Source organism: Rhipicephalus microplus, chromosome X, assembly GCF_043290135.1.
Source record: "Rhipicephalus microplus isolate Deutch F79 chromosome X, USDA_Rmic, whole genome shotgun sequence".
NCBI lineage: Eukaryota > Metazoa > Arthropoda > Arachnida > Ixodida > Ixodidae > Rhipicephalus > Rhipicephalus microplus.
Genome location: NC_134710.1, coordinates 182,337,007 through 182,357,009, shown reverse-complemented (window position 1 = coordinate 182,357,009; position 20,003 = coordinate 182,337,007). Strand labels below are relative to the sequence as shown.

Genomic DNA, 20,003 nt, shown 5'->3' with positions numbered 1-20,003 from the left:
ATGAGAAAAAAACATATTCTGTATACTGACTACATTATTGTTGACGAATTTCAGCAGGAAAGCACACAGAGGGACGAGAAAGGCAGCTTAGCAGCTGGTTTCAAGGCGTACTCCCGTTTTGTGGCCAGGGAAGCACACTGCGTAATATCAGCCCGCTGGCTTTTGGCGCCGCTGGTTGAGCAGAATCTGCAGTGTACTTCACAGCGGTGGCACAGAAGGGTGACTGGGCCAGGCGTTTTGACACGTTCGCGTCATTAGCCGACGCGCTCCGATTCTTTCTCTTTCCTCCCCTTTACATCGGCGAAGTCGAAAGCGTTGTTTGCCCCTTAGGAAAAGCTGGTTGTTGACCTCTGACGGCTGTTCCGATTTTTGTTCGAAGGAGCAACTCCCCGGTGCTTGCGTGCTCCCTTGGCTAAGCATGAATGACGGTGTGCTGCTATACACCATAGGTGGCGACGGAGATGGAAAAAGCAAGTGGTGGTCGCCTGGTGTACCAACAACACAACTGCTAGTATGGATCTTGTTAACTTTTCAATTAGGTGTAAGGGCAGTTGGTTCTAATAGAAGGTTGTAGTTCATGACAATTTATGGTATACCCGTTTGCTTGCTTTTTAATCACAGTAGTTGAACGTAGTTTCATATGTTCATCATTGAATTTTATATGCGATATTGACTGCAGTCAATACCACTGTTACGTCAGGCCGGCACTCGCCGTAACAAGCTAGTGATGAATTTTGAAAGAATTTTATTCATCCTGCTGATAGGCTCTTTTTCATGCTGAAGTTGTTAATCTACATGATGAAAACAGTCACAATGAGTACTGCTTGATGTCGCGAACTGAAAACGATTGCAAAACAGCTTGTTGCTACACTTAGAAAAATTATAATTATACTTACGCAAGAACCACCATGTAATATATGTGGCATATATTGCCATCTACGGTCGGCCTTCCAGAGCACATAGTTGAACCAGCGTCATATTAGCTATAAGCTCTAAGTTGTTTTCGCTATTTGAGAGGCGCCCTATTGTCCTCACGCCAAATGTCGTCGCCATGTTCGCGTTCGACTCTTCGCACTTTGTCAAGGCTAGTTGGTGTCTTATCGAAGTTATAAACCTGCAATACCGACATGGGTGAGCTGCTACCTGACCAAACGTACTACTGTAGTGGGAAACTGGTACTCTTACCGACATTTCGAAGGTGTCTCTACCCTTCAACCCCGTCACGTTGTTCGTGCACAAATAAAAGCAACCTCGATCCACCAGGAAATTTGACGAGAAAACCTACGGTACCCTAATTTATTCTCATAATAATAATAATTGATGAGCTTTAACGTACCAAAACCACCATATGGTTATGAGAGACGCTGTAGTTGAGGGCGCTGAAAATTTTGACCACGTGGGCTTCTTTAAGGTGCACCAAATCTAAGCACGGGCCTCAAGCATTTGCACCGCAACGCGGTCAGTAACGCGTGGGTATGGCGAACGGTATACGCCACAAGGCTGGCTTATACAGGTGGGTGGCTTGAATTGCGCTAAATATATGGAATCCACCGGCATTTCAATTTATTTCGAAACAATCAATGACTAGGCCTTAAATTAGCACTGCACACAATTTCTACACCACCGCTTCAACAGCTCCCCTTCACTTTAGTGTCTTTTTTTTTTAAGTAACTACGCCATACGCGCACTCACGGCGCTCCTACACAGCATATCGCGAACCCAGCGGTGATGCTATAGGTAATACTTGCACAATACGCAGCCAGTCGCTGCACAGCTCTGGAAAGTGGGGAAAGCTGTGCCTTTTATTCTGTATTTTAAAAAAATGTAATGTTTCGATATACACAAGACTCATAAAAGCCCCAAGTTTGCGAAGTCAAGCAGTAAAATAATTACGCAGAAAGAAAGTATGAAACGTTGGGCTCTTGAATGAAGCTAATCATTAAAAATATTAAACCTGAATTTTATGCCATTCATTTCATGAGTTTGACCACGGATATGCTACCTTTTATTCTTTATTTAGTATGGGTACTGATGTGCACTTACTACGAAATTCAATCACGGCAAAAGTTATATGAATTTACTGTATAAAAAAAAGACGGACACTCTGCGGAAGGAGGAGGTCTTCTGACCTCGGCAGCGGGGTCTGACCTGCTCGAAAAACATAATTGATCCCTTCATAATATAGGATCGCTAATAGAGGAAAGTAAAACGTGTTCTTAGAGAAGTATAGTTTAATGTTTACTGAACATTGACACAAGAGAGCTTGCGCAATTTCTACTGGTGTTTTACATCGGTAGCCCCGATTAACGTGGGTGCATCTTTGTACTCGTTTAGTCATACATCTTCATCCCGATGGCTGATGTCCATCATTAATGAATAAACAGACCATTGAGGTCATATGTGCGTGTAGCTGCAGTAGTCGACGGTGAGAGCGGAACCAGAGAAAGGAATGTGACAGCCAGAAAAGCGTGACTAACGGGACACCGTACTTAAGCTAACGTCACTTACTCGCTGCACGCTCACCGTCCAACTACAAGAAAAGGCAACGCGCGTCGAAAAGGCCCCACTTTTTTTCGCAGGATGAGCGTAAATGGAGATTGCGAAGTTACAGCCAGGCGTCGCCGACCTATGTTCGGTCGGAGGACGTTATGAGGGACGCCAACACTTGGGATAAGATCACCCACTACCTGGGGGTCTCTTAATACGTTTACAAAATTGCACTTCTGCTATTGAAAACGCACCTAATAGGAAGGACGCATAGTAACGATGCATTAAAAGAAGTACTTGCGGATGCCATGATTCTCATTCTTTACAGCACTTTACCCAGAACGCTGGGATAAGAGAGTGGGAGATATAAAAGGCGTGCTTGTAAAGCGGGCAAAATATGTCCCCGTGGCACAGGAAGTGGATAGCATGCCCGGCATGTGTTGTCGCGCACCCAGAGTTCATTGGTTCTGCTCCTATTGATTGAAGAGGTCCAACTAGCCCTGACATAGTGCGAAGAGTCGAACGTGAACATGACGACGGCATTTGGCGAGAGGATGTTAGGGTACCTTTCAGATCGCGAAAACAATATTTAGTTTATAGCTAATACGACGCTGGTTCACTACGTGCTCTGAAAGGCCCACCGTAGATCTCAATATATGACACATATATTACACGGTAGCCCTTGCGTAAGTATAATAATGATAGTACCTTTATTTTTTTCTTCTTATTATTGTGCGTATTTTTTGGGCGACAGTTCTCTGACGGAAATACATCACGGAAGCATTGGTGGATCCAGGCGTAAAACACTTTCGTGTTCAATAACAATGCATATGGGACGTGAAAAAAACACGACGTGAATGTGATGAGTGAGGCGAAGCTTCGCGGGCTGTCAGCTCAGCCGTCCGTCCGTCCGTCCGTCCGTCCGTCCGTCCGTCCGTCCGTCCGTCCGTCTGTCGGTCTGCCTGCCTGCCTGCCTGTCTGTCTGTCTGTCTGTCTGTCTGTCTGTCTGTCTGTCTGTCTGTCTGTCCGCCATCCTATCAAACTCATATCAAACTAAACCACACGCAACGCACGCCTCCACGCCATCTGGTAATCACGTACTGCCGCAGCGCAGCGCGGTATAGTGAACATAGTGATAAGTAAGAGGTGGCCACTAAAACGGAGTACAGAGGATGGAAGGACCCACGGTGTAAAAAACTTTACTCTTAAAGTGGAAATGAAACCTCTTTGGAGAGTCCTTTCGTGGCTCTCTTGTCTATAAGCTGGCTATGTTCGTATACATGACCCCTATGGGACAATACAGGAAAGCTGAAGTAAAGCTAAGTGTCTACATAGAGAGCATACAGAAATCTGGACTGTTACTTGAAGTTGTTAGACGCCAATGTCGTTTCACTCGCAGTTATTGTGTCATTAGAAATGACCAGCTAAACCATATTCACGCGTAGAGCGACATGTGAAAGCGCGAAATTAAGGCAGCCGTTTACGCGAGCATCTCCACCACATTTGTTACCGAAAAGATACAGGCTCAAACGAATAGGTATACTGATATATTTACAATCATTCAAACGAGCAGCGCCACTGATACTGAACAGCCCGCGCCAGTCTATCTTCTTCGTAGTCCTTCTCTTCGTCCTCTTCATTTCGATTCCTCTGGTACTTAGCAATATCACCAAATTCTCACCTACTCACTAACTCACTAACTCACGAAATTCTCACTAACTCACCAAATTTTAGGTTTTTCCGAAGGCAGTCAAGAGGCGATTGGAGATTTTCTGTGCCAGGCCGAGAGCAGTAAGCATAAGAAGAGTTTTGGAATTGGGAACGCAGAGCTTTGAGATTGTAATAGTGTTTCGTTGTCGACAATGTGCGTGCGTCAAACGCGACCCATGTTCTGAATTAGTGTTTTCTGAATTGGTGTATACACGCCTGCCATTTTTATAAAATGGCAGGCGTCTATAACGGTGAAACACGAGGTTTTATTTCGTAGTTCTCAAACTCGCCATTGCCCCGCAACAGTTCATCTGTTTATACCTTAACGATAAGCACGCCTGTTTTAAAAACTTGTAAAAATAGTAAAATAAGATTACGGTTAGTTTCCTTACAAATAATAATGTTAACACTAATAAATAGAGTCAAGTGATAAAGAGCTCGCATTATCCTAAACAAACAAGCACGGAGAGAAGCAAGTGCCTGTATGTCGCGCTGCAGAGCGAACTGTAGCGACACATCATATACACTTGGTTATAGAAAAAGATGTTCTCTCTCTTTTCCCAAAACACACTTTATTGCTAGCGCTGCTTTCTTGGAGGGCAAAATGTAGAGATTGCACTGCATTCACCTCACTTTCCAAGATCTTCGATTCGTTCCTGTCAGCAGTGCTCCGAGGTTACGGATAACACTGGTTAATTGTTTGCGGTGAGTGACAACTATAGGTCGAATTTAGCAATTAAGAAACCACGTTTTATGCGCCATAAGTAGGCAAGCATAAGACACTTTAGGCCTCTGACGTCGTTGATGAAAGCACAATAAATATTTACATGAATGCAAATAATTTCATAACAAAGACATGCGTGAAATGTATACCTACGACAGAAAAGCGAACAAATGTTATCGCTTATGATGACGCAAAGGCACCAACAGTTAAACATACTGGTTCAAATGTTCTTTCAAGAGTGATGCTGTTGTAGCTCAGTGATATAGTTTGTGTGGTCTCACCGGGAAACTGCTGAAGTGGTATGCGCCACTGTGTAAAGGAGGCTGGTCAAACGAAAACAAGCAGGGGAAAAAGAGAGCGAGAGAACGAAAGATAGAGCGAAGAAAAGCGATAGAGAAATAAAAGTACAAGAAAAATACTGAAAAATTAAGGAAATAAATACCTTATTATTGTTAGAGAACACAAAAAGTCACAGTTTCTTCAAAAAGACCAAACAATGAATGCAATAGCAACATTTTGGAATTATATTACGAGCGATAGAATCGTAGTAAACATGCGCTTGCTAAGTAACCATGTAACCAAGTTCTTCCCTGTCAGTGAACACCTTAATGAATAAGTTACAAGCAATACAAAAGCACCGTGCTCATCGCATTTTTGTTTCTTTTCGCCACCTGTCTCCTTTCACCTGGCTGCTCGAAGCGGTTTTGCATTTGCTAACCACTCTCCCAACGTCAGTGCGGCGGGGTATTGTGGCCGGTGCGCCCAATTTCACTGCTGAGAGTGATTGTTTTCCGGATGTTGGTTGAACTAAAATACTTGGTTGAGCCCCATGGAGTTCCGAACCATCAATGCTACCCGGTAGCATGAATAACTGTCTGAAGTTGTTCTCGAAAGCACAATTACAGAGCACATAGCCTACACCGAGGCACGGATTTTCAACCAACCATTTAAAAGCTATTATAGACGTTTAGGCATAAATGCCAAAAATAGATATTAATAGACACAATAAAATATATGCTGAAAATTAAAAAAAAACTGAGTGACCACTGGTCGACTGGATGTGCACCCCAAGTGTGCTCATGACCATATATTTATATACTCTTTTCTTCTTGCACCCCTCTTTGCGCCCCTTTTATCCCTTCTCCTGTGCAAGGTAGCCAACCCAATGTGTGCCTGTTCTACCTCTCTGCCTTTCTTTGCATCTCCATCTCTCTGAAACCGTTGTAAATACTTTTTAACATCTTGTTCACGTTTCTATATCAAACGACGTGATAGGAACGCAAAGAAAAAAAATAGGCATTTGCCTAAACTCCCGTCTCTAATAATAGTGAATGTAACAAATAGGAAGAATGTCTCACGCGATAAAGACATTGATTATTTCGGAATGCATAACGTAGCGGAGCAGCCAAGCAGAAACGTCCTCTTCCAAGCACGGAGCCCGCGAATCAGGGGTGTGGTCACCTGTATACCTTGTATATGTTTGTGCGTTCCGCTTGTATGTGTGCGTGTAGCTTTGCACAAGCAAAACTAAAAGAAATGTCATAAATTGAACCCCCCCCCCCCTGGCCTCGGTTCGCCAGTACCACATTACCGTTATTATTGGCGCTGCAGTCGTTCTGAAAACTCGCAAGCCTCCTTGCGTTTTGTATATTTCTTCCTAATATTCTGACGTTTACTGGTATCAAACTTGAATATGAACTCAGAAGCGGAGAAAATATTCTGGAACCGTCTTGATCGCAGTTCTTATGCTTTCGCGCCCGAGGGTAAGAGCCACCTCACATGCGTCAAGGTCTATGGTTCCATAAGGGTGCAACAAAGATGACGAGCGAAATAGGCAAGGATGGCTAGTGGTGTTTACACATATTACCAATATTGAAGAGTGCGCTTATTATCTTTACAAGATTATTCTGAAAGCTTCGTACTTCTGAAAGCTGCAAATGAGGTACGAAAATTTTACTGAAGCCACAACAAGACTTCAAAATGAGACCCCACTGATCAGACACTGCCGCCATGTTGCCTCCCCCCCCCCTCCCGCTTCACAAGGAGCTCTACAAAAACATCACTGAAGTGCAGAATGGTAAACGTATTGCACTTCTGCATAAAGTATTTTGGCTGGGCACCTTTACTGTCCGAGTTTCTTACCTGGTTCACTGCAGTGCTCTGTAGCGATCGTATATATAGCACACTTCTAAGTCGCTGGGAAGATCTCGCGAGGTGTGCATCAGATGTTTATGAGATTAGTTATATTTACCTAAAAAGCCCGCCCGAATTTCTTTTATTCGTTGCTGAATTGCACTGCGTGCTACTTTCACGAGCTTTCCTTCCAAGAAAATTGAGTTTTTTTACTTTATTCGTTACAATACCATCTTCTTATGCCGCGTTAAAATACTAACTGTCACATATACCTTAATATTCACGCTTTCACAAAAAAATTTTATTTCGTGAGCAAATCTCAGCTTGCATTCTTATTTTTTTTGCTATATATTAAAGAGAATACCTGAGAGATATATTTCGTTTTTCATACGAATAACATTATTGACAATTACTTTTGAATGTGCTGTCCAGAAAACTCTGCTATACGCGTGTTCACAGCATGGATCTCCGAACGTTATCTTCTGGAAGATATTTATTACTGGGCAGGGTGTTTCAGCGAGCCAAATAATTAGCACAATACTGATTGACGGTGAAAGTATTGAGTAGTAAGCTATCACAGCGGTTTCAAAAGCCCAAGGTGAAGTTTACACACATTCAGCCAATGTATTTAGCTGGGCTGGTTAGCTGCTGGTTTTTTATGACATACGTTTCTGGAGGCAAGATCAAATAAATAAAAAATAACGTCCAATTTGTCTGCTACTCTTTTTGCTTGGTGTTTCATTCTAAATTTGGCAGTGGTAACACTAATCGAAATTTACGCTATCCCCGTTCTCCCATGATTCCCAGAGGGCAACTACAATTCTAGCAAGGTCGGGACATTTTGCCATAAATTGACGGCGTGTGCGGAAGCTAGCACTAAAATTGGCTATATCATTTATTCATATCAAATATATATCTGGCTTTATATATTCCCACATTTGAACCATGCAACAGGGAAATATATACGCTAAATGGTATATGTAAAATAAATGGTAATATATTATCTCGCGAGTTTCAGGAGTAATCTTCTTCTGACATATCCGATTAAAGCAGAGCAAACGAGAACCGTGATCGGTGAGAGCTACGTCGTCTTGCCATTGGAGCTGCCACACCGTATAGTAAGGTCAAATGGTAGTGACGGCTTAGGCTTCAGAGTAAATTAAAAAGACAACCAAAACAAAAAATCGCCTTGGCTAAAATTTACGTCGAGATTAAGTGAAAGGCCCACAGGGCCCTTAAGTACAAGGTCTGTATACAGTCATCATCGTATAAAAGTGCGTAGTGCCCGACTGCCTGTGTGTGAAACAGCTGAGTAAATGGTGGACATTGAGGCGGAGAAAATAGACGTTCAAAACGAACGTGGTGCACTGTGCCGATGATTATTATTATAACCTTATTATTCATTCGGTAAACACAACGCCATAGACCTTACAATGGTGAGTGGTTTATCAGCAACTCGCTGATTGTGAGCAGACATGTGAGAAGTTATGTGAAAAGCGAATGATTATGTGGCCTTAATTCTCAGAACACTTTCTCACATGGTAGCTTTCAATTATTGTGTGTAAATGTAATACGTAAGACTATATTTGTAAATACTCCTACGTCACCACAGATCAAGCATGTGCCTAGTATTCCGAGGTAGAGTTAATTTTTACAAGCCCAATACGTCAAGAGGGTGCAGTTTGAGGCCTAAGCGAAGCACTTTTTTTCTGATCAATCTTCTCTTGTAGCATCTTGACTCCAAAATAATTTTCTTTTTTCCTCACGAGCATAAAAAAAGCGAGTAACTGTGATGCCTGTGATGTCGGGATGCCCGCGAGAACCGTTCGTGTAGCCTATGCCAGCCTATATGATTGCTGTAGCGTGCCCCGCTGCCATGACTTATACAAGCGTGCCACAAAAGAAATGGTCTGTATGGTGCCCAACTAGACCCGAGAGTGCGCGCCAAGTAGGGCCGGGAAACATTATTACGGACTTTATTTCGTCTCCGCGTTTTGTGAGGAGCGCGTGCGACGTGTTATGCCTCCGGTCTAACTGCTTCATCCGCTCGACACCACGGATGGTCGAGCGTGCGTGGGTTGCAAATTTTCATCGCCTTCGACCGTTCTGCGCACTGCTATAGTTTCCGCCATTGCTCCGAGAAGTCACGTCGGTCGCTGCGCCACCAACAAACACGGGCCAGCGAATTAAAGAGGACGCCGCATATGTTGTTATACGAGAGAATGTGCGTCACTTCGGCACCCAGAGCCAGAACTTTCTAGCAGCGTGAAACTCACTGTTCTCAGGACTTGGAAACAGCACTCATTTTGCTTATCCGTGAAAGGGCCTTAAAACGATAAGAAATGAATTCAAGTAAGAAATCGCTGCTCTGGAGTTTAAAAAGTGTGTGGGATTGGAGCTGGACAAAAATTTCTCACGTGATTGCCTTTGTATATGGTGAGAATCGGTGGATGGCAAAATCGTGGCTCACGCAATGAATTGTGAGCTACGGCACCCGTCTGCGCTGACTTCCGGTTCGAGGCGAGTCCTCCACCTTGCACTCGTGGTGCCCTTTTTTTTTTTTGCAAATTGCTGCGTAATACATTGGAGCGCTATGTAGTATGATTGAATAACAAATACAATCACTACAAAATAGTTATAATCGCGCGAGCGGTCATTTTTTCATTGAAGTTGCTTGAACCTGCGTACACATGCTTGTTTTACAGCGAAGGTTATATCGCACATGATTTGTCACATACAAAGATTTTCTGCACATCGTGAGATCACGAAATATCCGTTCACTTGTTTTCATGTTGCGCACGTACCCGTAAAATAATTTGTTTACTTTTTTGTAGCAAAGATACAATTACGGTCTTGAAATATCGAATGGCCTCGCAATTTGTTTCGAACGCTAATTATGAAACATGCTCAAAGGTCTCTGGCTTTTTTACGCCTCTAAATATATCTTTAAAGTGTCGTCCCTCACACACTAAATGTTTTGCAATGCACGCAAAATTATCCGCACTCAGCGTACAGTTGTACAAGATAGCTTTTAAGGATATGTGAGTTGTAATATAACATGATTTATCAGCACTACACGCTTGCAAGTCTGGCATAACAGAGACGCCACAGCATGCTACTCGTTGCTTCAAAAGCGACTTCGAACGTTTTACGTAGCATGATACCATTATTTGAGTGGTATTGTTCTGTGGGCTTTTTACACACTCACCTGTATCAATAAATTTAACAGCTAGCGACGCAGAATATACAATAGAAATACACCATATCGGCATACTTGATCGCGCAAAGTACGCGTACATATGTAGAGATTGTGGGTATATTGACATATGACGACATGCCTACATATGTGTGAGTAATTTTGAAGTGGCCTCAGTTAGTGTATGCGCTCGAAAATACTAAATTCAGGTGAACCTGCAAAATACCACTGCGTGTTTCAAAGCATAACCGCACGCTGTGCTCGAAACCCATCTCTCAACGTTGCTCGTTTTTGCCCATGTCCACGTATTTCGCGTGAAATGCGCAAAATAACAGCAATGCATTCACACAAAAAAAGAATTGAAAAACACAATCATTCGACAAGCGGCAGCAAAAGCGTCACTGAATTGTACGCGTTTCCACACCGATTACACAGTGCAGCAGGCACCTTGAAGCAGAGAAGGGATAGGCCTCGAACTGGAAGTACCTATAGCAGACGACGTGCCGTTTTGCTATCCACCTATTCTGAGCAAAAAAACGCATACTTGGTACGCTCCAGGTTTGAAGTTTAAAATAAAACAAGGCATTGCACAACAGTCCTTTTTTTTCTTTGGTATCTCATTGTACATTAGTACGGACTACGAAGACATCACAAATATTGAAAGAATATATATCAATGCGCCTATTGAGGCACATTTTATTGAACCAATCAGTTCCCGCTCTTCAGATTTATGTTTAGAAGGATATATAATACACGTATTCAAGATCTGTAATTATAAGTAAAGTCTTGTATTCAAGAGAGATGTAAACGAAAATTTCAAGTTTTTCTATGAGGTATGCAATCAAGATAAATAGACGCATTGATATGTCACCCGTTACACACACCTTTGGAAAGTGATCATGCTGTGAATTCTTTATTGGAATTCATCATTCACATAAATAAAATAATTATTTAGTCTGAATTTTTTGCAAATAAATTCAGTGGGAGCACTGTAACAATTGTTTCATCAATATATGTTAACATTGTAAATAAACTTATTAACTTGCTTTTTATTTATTTTTTTTCGTGACATTCAAAATCCATTACCCAATTTTGAAATGTTTCTATTCTGAATAGTAGGCTTGCTACGTGATTTGTTATATATCTAAATATACGCCCGCCTCGGTAGATCAGCAGCCAGGGTGCTGGGCTGCAGCTCACCCCAGAAGTCGTGAGTTCGATCCCGGTCGTGGCGGTCACATTCTAATAGATGCGAAATGCTAAAGGCCCGTGTGCTGTGGAATGTCAGTGCGCGTTGAAGAGCACCAAATGGTTGGAATTTCCAGAGCCCTTCACTACGGTGTCTCATAATCATTAATTAGTTTGGGGACGTAAAAGCCCGTACATTATTATATTTCTTACTATATGTGGTACCATTGTCTTCATCGTAGAGGTCACTGCGCATAACGGTCAGTGTGCTTGTGGCTCAGCCAACTTTTACCCGCAGTCATTTCTAGCGTTGATGGAAAAGTTATTAATCTCATTATATCTGAACCATCCCCTTCACATCGTAGAAGGAAGTATTTTAGTCAGCATACCTTAGAGATTTTGAAAGAGTGTAAAGGGATTCGATAGTGTTTCTATATTTTTTTGTGAATGTTGTGAAGTTTATTGAACTTAACTCTCACATATATGCGACTTGGCAAGCGTTGTCTACAGAAAATACTCAGATTTGTTCTTAGCTATATCGTATGCTCTGGCAAAAAAATGTACATGAGATCATTGATTTAAGGTGTTTAACGTGCCAAGGTGCCTACGAGACGCAATTGTGAAAGGCTCTTAAAATTTTCAATCTTTTCGGTTACGTTAACGAGCACTGATGTTGCACAGTACACGGGACCCTCGTATATCCCATCTATGAACATGTGACCACTGCGCTGACATTGAAGAGGTGTCTTTCAGGTCATCAACCGAGCACCATAACCATCGAGTCTCCGGAGATGTCAATAAAATTGCTGCCTAGAGCTGCTCGTAGACACTATTGATGCAAAAGTGTAATTACAACTCTCAGTACAATGTACTTACAATAGCGGAAATATAAATGCAACATCAATCGCGTGTGTGCAACTAAAAGAAAAGTTGTCACAAGGAATGGCGTACTTTGTGAAAACCTCGTGTAGGCATTTCTTTGGTGTCCGCAATAGTGCAGTTTGCAGTCATTGCGCTAACAGCAGGCAAGGTACACGAGATGACAATCTTTTGTTTAAGGAGCACAGCTCGTGGTAGCGTCATCTTCAGCGCGATTAATGACAGAGATAGTTCTTGGAGAGTTCAACCGGTTGGCCGCCATTTGTTTCTGTTGACAGTCAAGTCTTCAAAAAAATGATATTCCTATGTTATAGATAGCATTGAATGTAAACACAGCATCCTATTGGTTAGGTTCCATAGAGTCACTGAATTAGCAGCATTTCATTCCTCTCTTCCCCTCGTCAATGCTTCTTTGGCTTAACTCGTTTGTCTTTTTTTTTTCCTTGGGGAGGCATGTTGGTTGTTGCAGAAGAGGAGGGGGTCCTTGATCGCAGAATGCATGCCTGCATATTGTAACTATCACACGGGTTGTGCTAAAGCAGATAGTTATTCGGCGTCATGAACGACATAATGAGCTTTCTTTTTTGTGAGTTATACAGACCAAAATAATCTTTGAATTTCAGAAGCCCACGTATTTCACTTTGTTCGCGTTTTGAGCAAGAAAAGTGCAAAGCTCCATGGCCTCTGGCGTTTGTTCGCACCCAGTTTTTTCGCTCCGTCCTTCTCAAAGAAGATTGTAATGCACCTAAAGATACTGTCGTTAAGCCTTTGGTGACAAAATGAATCAAGACACAAAAGGAAACTATTTCTTTAAAGATTTAGATTTCGCGGTTGTATGAGCGTTGTAGTACGTGTTTCTGAACGTGTTGATCGGTTTATGCGAAGAATCGCTTCAACTCTTTCGAGGTTTTCGTGCAGCAGTACCATGAATTGATTCCACTTAATCTTGATCTTTTCGTCCCCTCAAAAAAAAAGCAGGACAGCACGCATGATTGCATCTCTCCTTTTAGTTCATGTTAAGCGACATTTCCGTAGCCTAATTGTGCAAAGAGTGAAGTTTCTTCAATGCTCCTCCCCGCATTCATTCAAACTTGAGAAAGAATGGACAGTTTTTTTTTTCTGGTGAACGTTTTTGTATTTGTGATCATCAGTCGTTGCTTCGGTAAGTGTACACTGGTAATTTATTATGAATATAATAAATATGCGTGGTTCGGATTAAAAAAATTTTTTGCCAGAAGATTCAAATCGCAGTGACAACTCTGAATCTTCTCAGCTTTTCAGCTCTTTATTGTTTCAGCTCTTTATTCCAGACAAATGTATGACTCGGATACAAGGGCAAAAGGCAGATGTCCTCTGCCTGACGGGACCCAAGTACCCGAAAGAACCACTCAGAGCATACAATCAGGTGCCTAAATGAAATACACTAAAAAAAAAAACATTACATGTACGAGGGCGCATTGAACTTTTTTAAAGTACAAACTTACACCATTCCTCTGCTTTTGTGATCGGCAGTCTGGTCGACCCATTACGAAGCTGTTAAAAACATAACTAACGTCAGGCTATTGACGAAACTATGGAAAAAGTACTGACCAATTTATTGAACCTATAATGGGACAAGTGCACCGCCTTGTTATTAGTTTTTTTAAAAACTCCGTAGAAAGTACTTGACCCTATGCGTAGACGCATTTAGGTTTCTGTAAGCATAATGCCGTGTGTCTTGAGCATACGCTATCAGACCGAAAAAAATTGAACGTTGTAAAATACGGAGTATACGTTCCCACATTCATGCAGTATTGCTTTTCTAAAAAGTGTCACCATTTTTGCAACCAATGCACGTGTCGTTTCTGAGCACTTTCCAACGTTTCGCAACGCTTATTGTCAAACCAAAAACCAGATGCCGACATTGTCGCCATGTCGTCTTTGGCTTCACCAAGGGGGGCGAGTATTGTCCACTTAAAAATCTTCGCCAAACAGTACATGTTACTTAAATTAGCAGTAACATTTTTACGCTGTAGTTATATAAAGAACGCTATGAATTTTTTTTTGTAAAAGGTGGGCTTTTGGATTTATATTTACTTTTACGGTTTTAAAGTGGAAAAGCTTTTTTCCGCAGCTAGTATGACTTTTCTTGTGCGAGTAGCATAAATCTCTCTTGCTGGTAAGTACAAAAATATCTTGTTCATTTGCGCAAGACTACAAACATCTGGGGAGTCAACAACACACCGAAGTTCTAACAATTACACGCGACATTTGTGTTGATAGTTTGAGTCCGCTGCGGTCGGCACTACATGATATGCCGAAGCACTTCCCGCTGTAATATTAATCCTATCAGTATTTTTAGAAAAGCGTATATTTGCTTTGCATTGCATTCTACTTCTGTAAGAAAAAGAAGGTGAGATGGCATGTGGACTGTGCTACCTGAAAAAGAAAATCTATACTTGGTCCACCACTTTCAAAATTATGTAGTACACATCATTTCGCGAGTTAGCATTCTTGACTGATTCACTTATTAGTCTTCATTCTGTAGGCCGCTTCTAGACACTTGCGAAAAATATCACTAAACTTCCGATTCTAGCACCACTATCTACTGTACGAAACGGTAGAAAAAACTATACAGCAAAAAAAAATTGACAGATGCCTCTCACCTGGACCCTAGAGCTACTGTTGGCAGAGCTCTTCTTCGAGTCTGTCGAGCCGTTTGCCTTGGAGTTGAAGTTTGACTGGAAAAGGACGCGGGCCATGAGTCCGTAGAGGACACACGAGAGAAGCAGTGGCACGACGTAGAACAGTATGATGTCGGCAAAGAAGTAACTGCGGTAGTGGTGTCTGGACAGCGCAAACGTGCAAGTCTCTATGTTGTCGTGACCTTTGTAGTAGACGGCCGTGGTTGTGGTCAGTGCAAGCCAAGGGGAGCAATAGGAGCAAGCAAACAGCCACACGCCCAGTATTATCTTTTTGGCACGCTTGACCGTGCACATGGTTTGTGCCTTCATGGGCAGGCAGATCGCAATGTAGCGTTCCACGGTGAAAGCCGTAATAGACAGCGAAGATGCATTGATGCCCAGGTACTGAAGAAAGATGAAGAGCGCGCACCCGGCGCGGCCCCAGATCCACTCATCGCCGAGTACATAGTAGGAGATGATCTCGTTCGGTACTGATGCGACCAGGACCATGAAGTCGGCTACGGACAGGCTGACCAAATAGCAGTTCGTGGGCGTGTGCATGCTCCGCGTGCGCATCACAACAATGACCACCATGATGTTGCCCAAGACACCCACGGCAAATATGATGCCTTGGAAGATGGTGCCGATGATGCGATAGTTAACCGAGTAGTAGGTCGGGTCTTGGTACGTCCGGTTGGGCTCCGGCGGTGGGGCCACGGCCGTCGTGGTGTTGTTCCAGCCGCCGTCCCATAACGGAGCATTCGTCGACAGTTCGGTGGTTACCAGCGCTGGCATCAGAATAGCTGGCACAATGAGTGCCACAAGAGAGGCCATGCTTCCACACCTCTCCTGGCGACAAAAAAGTTTCGTCGCAAAACTTTTTGTCCCTTGAATTCTGTGAAAGTTTAATTCATCGGCAGTAATTCAAAATGCGGGCCGATTATACTCAAATGTGACATGTCGCAGGTCACGATGTGGTGGCTGTCTCGTAAAATCAGTGGTTGCCGGCCGGCATAGCGCTCGGGAACTTGAAAAAGAAGTTCGCTGCTAACTTCGAAGTTCCACCGCTGCGTCCAACGCTCCGGGGCTGAATGAGCGCAGCCGTTGGGGAGGATCCGGGCCCTTTCCCCTCCAAGGCCGCCAGAGAGCGTCGCGGCCTGTTGCTATGCCAACGGTAGAGCGGAGAGGTGGCGCCATCTCTGCAACGCGCCGCCCACGGGCTGTCAGCTTCCATCGCGCTCCTAAAACTTGTGGCGTGCGCGATCGTTTGACGCCCCTTGCGCACCGAAGGAGCGCGTACTTGGCGTACTAGAGTTACATCCCCCGAAAGAGTTGCGATGGCTTCTTTTTTTTCATTCATTTTCTTTTTCCACAACACGTGTCATGGCAGGTCCTTTATAATAAATTGACATACTGCAACTATGCGTACATTACCAAAAAAAAAAATACCGAATGGACGCTGCTTCGCGTAACGGTTATTTTGTGTGCCGAAAATTTTGTGATACTGGTACTTTGTTCTTTCACATAAACAAACGTTACACAAAATTATTCAATCTCATTTATTTTATCCGTTTAGTTTTTCATCACTTTTTTGCGTTTCTGAGAGCATCCATGTGCGCAAGCTTGAACAGGAAAAATGGAGGCACTCTGGGTAAGTTTAGGTGGGGCTTACTTCTCGAATTTCTCAGGAAGACACCTCGTTATTCGCCAATGCATACCAAAATAAGGGCTGCATAAGGTGTCATTTACCTATCTTTGTTCTTATATACGTATAGCACTATTAATATATTTGGAAGTCAATTTGTTGTATTAACTATACAATATCAGTCCATCGTTGTAAAGCAAGTTATAAACAGCCAATATCAAAGTGTGCTTTCAGCATGGACTGATTTTCCCTAGAGATTATTCAAGAAAAAACTAATATAAGTGGCTTTTCTTTTCGAATATTCAAAATATTCGAAAGTTTCCGTTGGCAGCTGACGTATATATAGTCATTGCGATGAATTGCTCGAAGAGACTGATATTATTTCCATAAGAAATTGAGATGCATATATGTCTCCATTGACATTCTTGGGCGTGCTGGTAAATGAAACTATAAAACATTTTCAGTGCCAGCCCATAAAGATGTAGCAGGGACACATCACGATGTGTATTTTGGTGCCCTTTTTTCCACGTCCTTGTTTGCTGGCAATAAATTTGTTTTCGAGTTTAATATGTGTAAATAAAAATTGCGTTTTAAACACATATTCTTGGCACATCTCACAACATACGTATCAGGCGCTATACTTGAAGCGTTGGCGATATTGATATAAGCCCCATTAAGACGCCTTAAGTGTGAAAGTAAAGTGGTTGGATGCGTACGTGCGCAGATGCGGCATGTGTGCGAAATATTTAGCAATGCTAACACCTTAAAGCGGCGAAATCGCCCCGCCGCGGTGGTCATGCAGCTAAGGTAGTCGGCTGCTGATTCGCAGGTGGCGGGATCGAATCCCGGCAGGCGGCGGCTGCATTTTCAATGAAGGCTAAAATGCTGTAGGCCCGTGTGCTTAAATTCGGGTGCACGTTAAAACCCCAGGTGGTCGAAATTTCCGCAGCTCTCAACTGCGGCATCTCTCGTAATCTTATGGTGGTTTTGGGACTCTAAATCCTACATATCAATAGTTATCAATTGAAACGGCAAAATTCGGTGGCCACGTTTCTCTACGTTAGTGGGCGTCACTCTTCTATCTTTACTTTTTTGTGTGGGGTGAAACCTACAACGCCACCGATACTTGTGAAGTAATACAAGCTTCGCCTAAAGAAAGAAAGAAAAACAAGGGAGGTGCTTGTTATGCATTTGAATCAGGTAGTGTAATCAGGTAGGGTTGTCTCATATAATCAGGCATATAGTGGTATATGCTGCAGTTCTTGTACCGCCGCAAATTCTTCTACACGTGTAGAGTTGTTGACAGGTTGAGCAATCGTACGTATGTTTTTCTAGGAGACATTAATCTCATCAGTTTTTGTAAACGTCATGAATGCAACGCATACAATAAAAATAGTATTGAAATGTCCACCCCAAAGTTACACCCGAAGATTTTTTTTATTCTCATTGTTTGGACCACTCACGCGTCAATGGTTCAAAACAAAGGTGCGTCAAGCGTAACCTGTGGTTCCACGTACGCAGATGAGAAACGTATAGTCGTGAAGACGAGTACGTCCGTCGTCTGCGCTGTGCGGTGATGCGTGTCGTTCATTGTAGGACTGAATGCTCTCGGCGTGAGACCTGTGGAGCAGTATGATAATGCCGTATGCTAAAGCATACATATATATCCATAAAAGCAGATTAAAAGGGAGCTGAAATCGGGAATAGCGTTTCTGCGAGCCAAGTATTTTCCCAAGTAAACACCGCTTTCGATATCTGCAATCGGGTACGCCATGCGCAGCAAGTGCACGCCTCTTTCTTGTTCTGCCAACTCGGATTCCCTCTGCGCCGAGATCGTTTGATGCTGGTTGCGTATACCCATGCACGCTGTCAGCGCTAAGCCCTTGTATTCTTCTAAAGTGCGCACACAGAACGTTCTTACACCATTCCTGTTCGTCTAGTATGGGAGAGATGCTTCATAGGCGACGGAAGAGGAACGGAGGATGCAAACCAAAGTCACAATGCATTGCCGGCAGTCTTGCGCAGCAACTATCGTGCCTCCTTCTTTTCCATCCTATTTGGGTTTTACCATGTATTTCTTTTTGTTTTGCATTTCATTCGTTTCACTCAACTGGCCAGCTGCTCTATCTTTTGGTATAAATCTAGCCGTAGAGACCTATGTTGTACGGTGATGGGTAATCTACCGGCCTCACAAACGCTGGGGTCTGTCGAGTAGAACCGAACAGCTGCATTTTGTGGACGCGTAGTCGTATGAGAGCCGCCGCGTAACCACGAGAACTGAACTCACTGCTCCAGGCCTTGCCCTTTTTTGGCTGCAGACTTGCAGTAATGAGGGGAAACAAAGGACAGTCACCTCTTTGTTTGCCTGCGTGAAAAAAGTTTTGCTTTGATTCGGGTGTTTGCTTAAAATCCTTAGCATGGCAAAAATTATGCTCTGGAGCGACAATTGAGAAACATAGCAACTAAAACATGAAGTTACAAGAAATATTCATGATTTCTGCCTGAACAGATGCAGGACGCTTCGCAGAACGAAGCGTTTAAAAAAACGTAGCTGACTCGGTATTGTGTCGACCGCCTTCCTTCTGGCAGGAGATATCCTCATCTAAACACACCATTTCTAGCGTCCTCAAGTCCATCTTCCTCACCTCAGCACACACTGAATTGCCCTAATACATCTCCGTGTATCTTCTTTACTACTGATATCACCGTAATATTCTTCATCCTAAGTTCACCTAACTGCCAAACTTGCGTTGTTTTCTTTGTAATTGGTTTTCGGCTTACTTTATACATGCAATTTCAAATCTGAGCTAAATCACGTATCCATACGCAGTCTAAACGTTTGAATTCGGCCGAAGCCATTGGTTCAGTTGTACCGAACTCTTTTATTTAAGCAAAAGATGGAGGAATTGAATGAATAAATTTTAGCCAGCCTATATTTTTCCACTTTCGTCGTACATCAGCAACGGATATTCCTGCTGCCCTGTTTGGAAAATATGTAATACATCTGTGTGATGCCGGAAACAATTCTATTGCACAATTAATTATTTGCGCACTAGTGAAGTATTATCTGGAGTTCTACATTTCAGCACCAGGATATATAATTTTGAGAGACGCTGTAATGTAGGGATCAAGAAATTTTGACTGTCTGGTGCTCTTTAGGCTGCACTGACATTGCGCAGCGCACTGGCCTGTAGCATTTGAACTTCATCAAAGGAGACCGCCGTGGCTAGGGACCGAAGCCGCGACCTTCGGGTTAGCCGTCGAACACCACTACTACACCACGATGGACTCCGCGCAATCGTGCATTGCATGTATTGTGTGCAATGCACGTACACGAGAGTCTTCCACGATATTAACTATCCCAGCAGTTGAAAGGTA

At 43.0% G+C, this 20,003-nt stretch overlaps 1 protein-coding gene across 1 annotated transcript in view; it reads right to left on the bottom strand.

Moving 5' to 3' along the window:
• The window catches only part of LOC119176969 (thyrotropin-releasing hormone receptor), a 482,241-nt gene extending 466,189 nt beyond the window's left edge, over window positions 1–16,052 (bottom strand). The window contains exon 1 of the mRNA XM_075878327.1: window positions 14,963–16,052. Within this exon, the coding sequence (XP_075734442.1) occupies window positions 14,963–15,814 (852 nt within the window). The 5' untranslated portion in view covers window positions 15,815–16,052. The remainder of the gene's footprint in view (window positions 1–14,962) is intronic.
• Window positions 16,053–20,003: the final 3,951 nt, after the last annotated feature.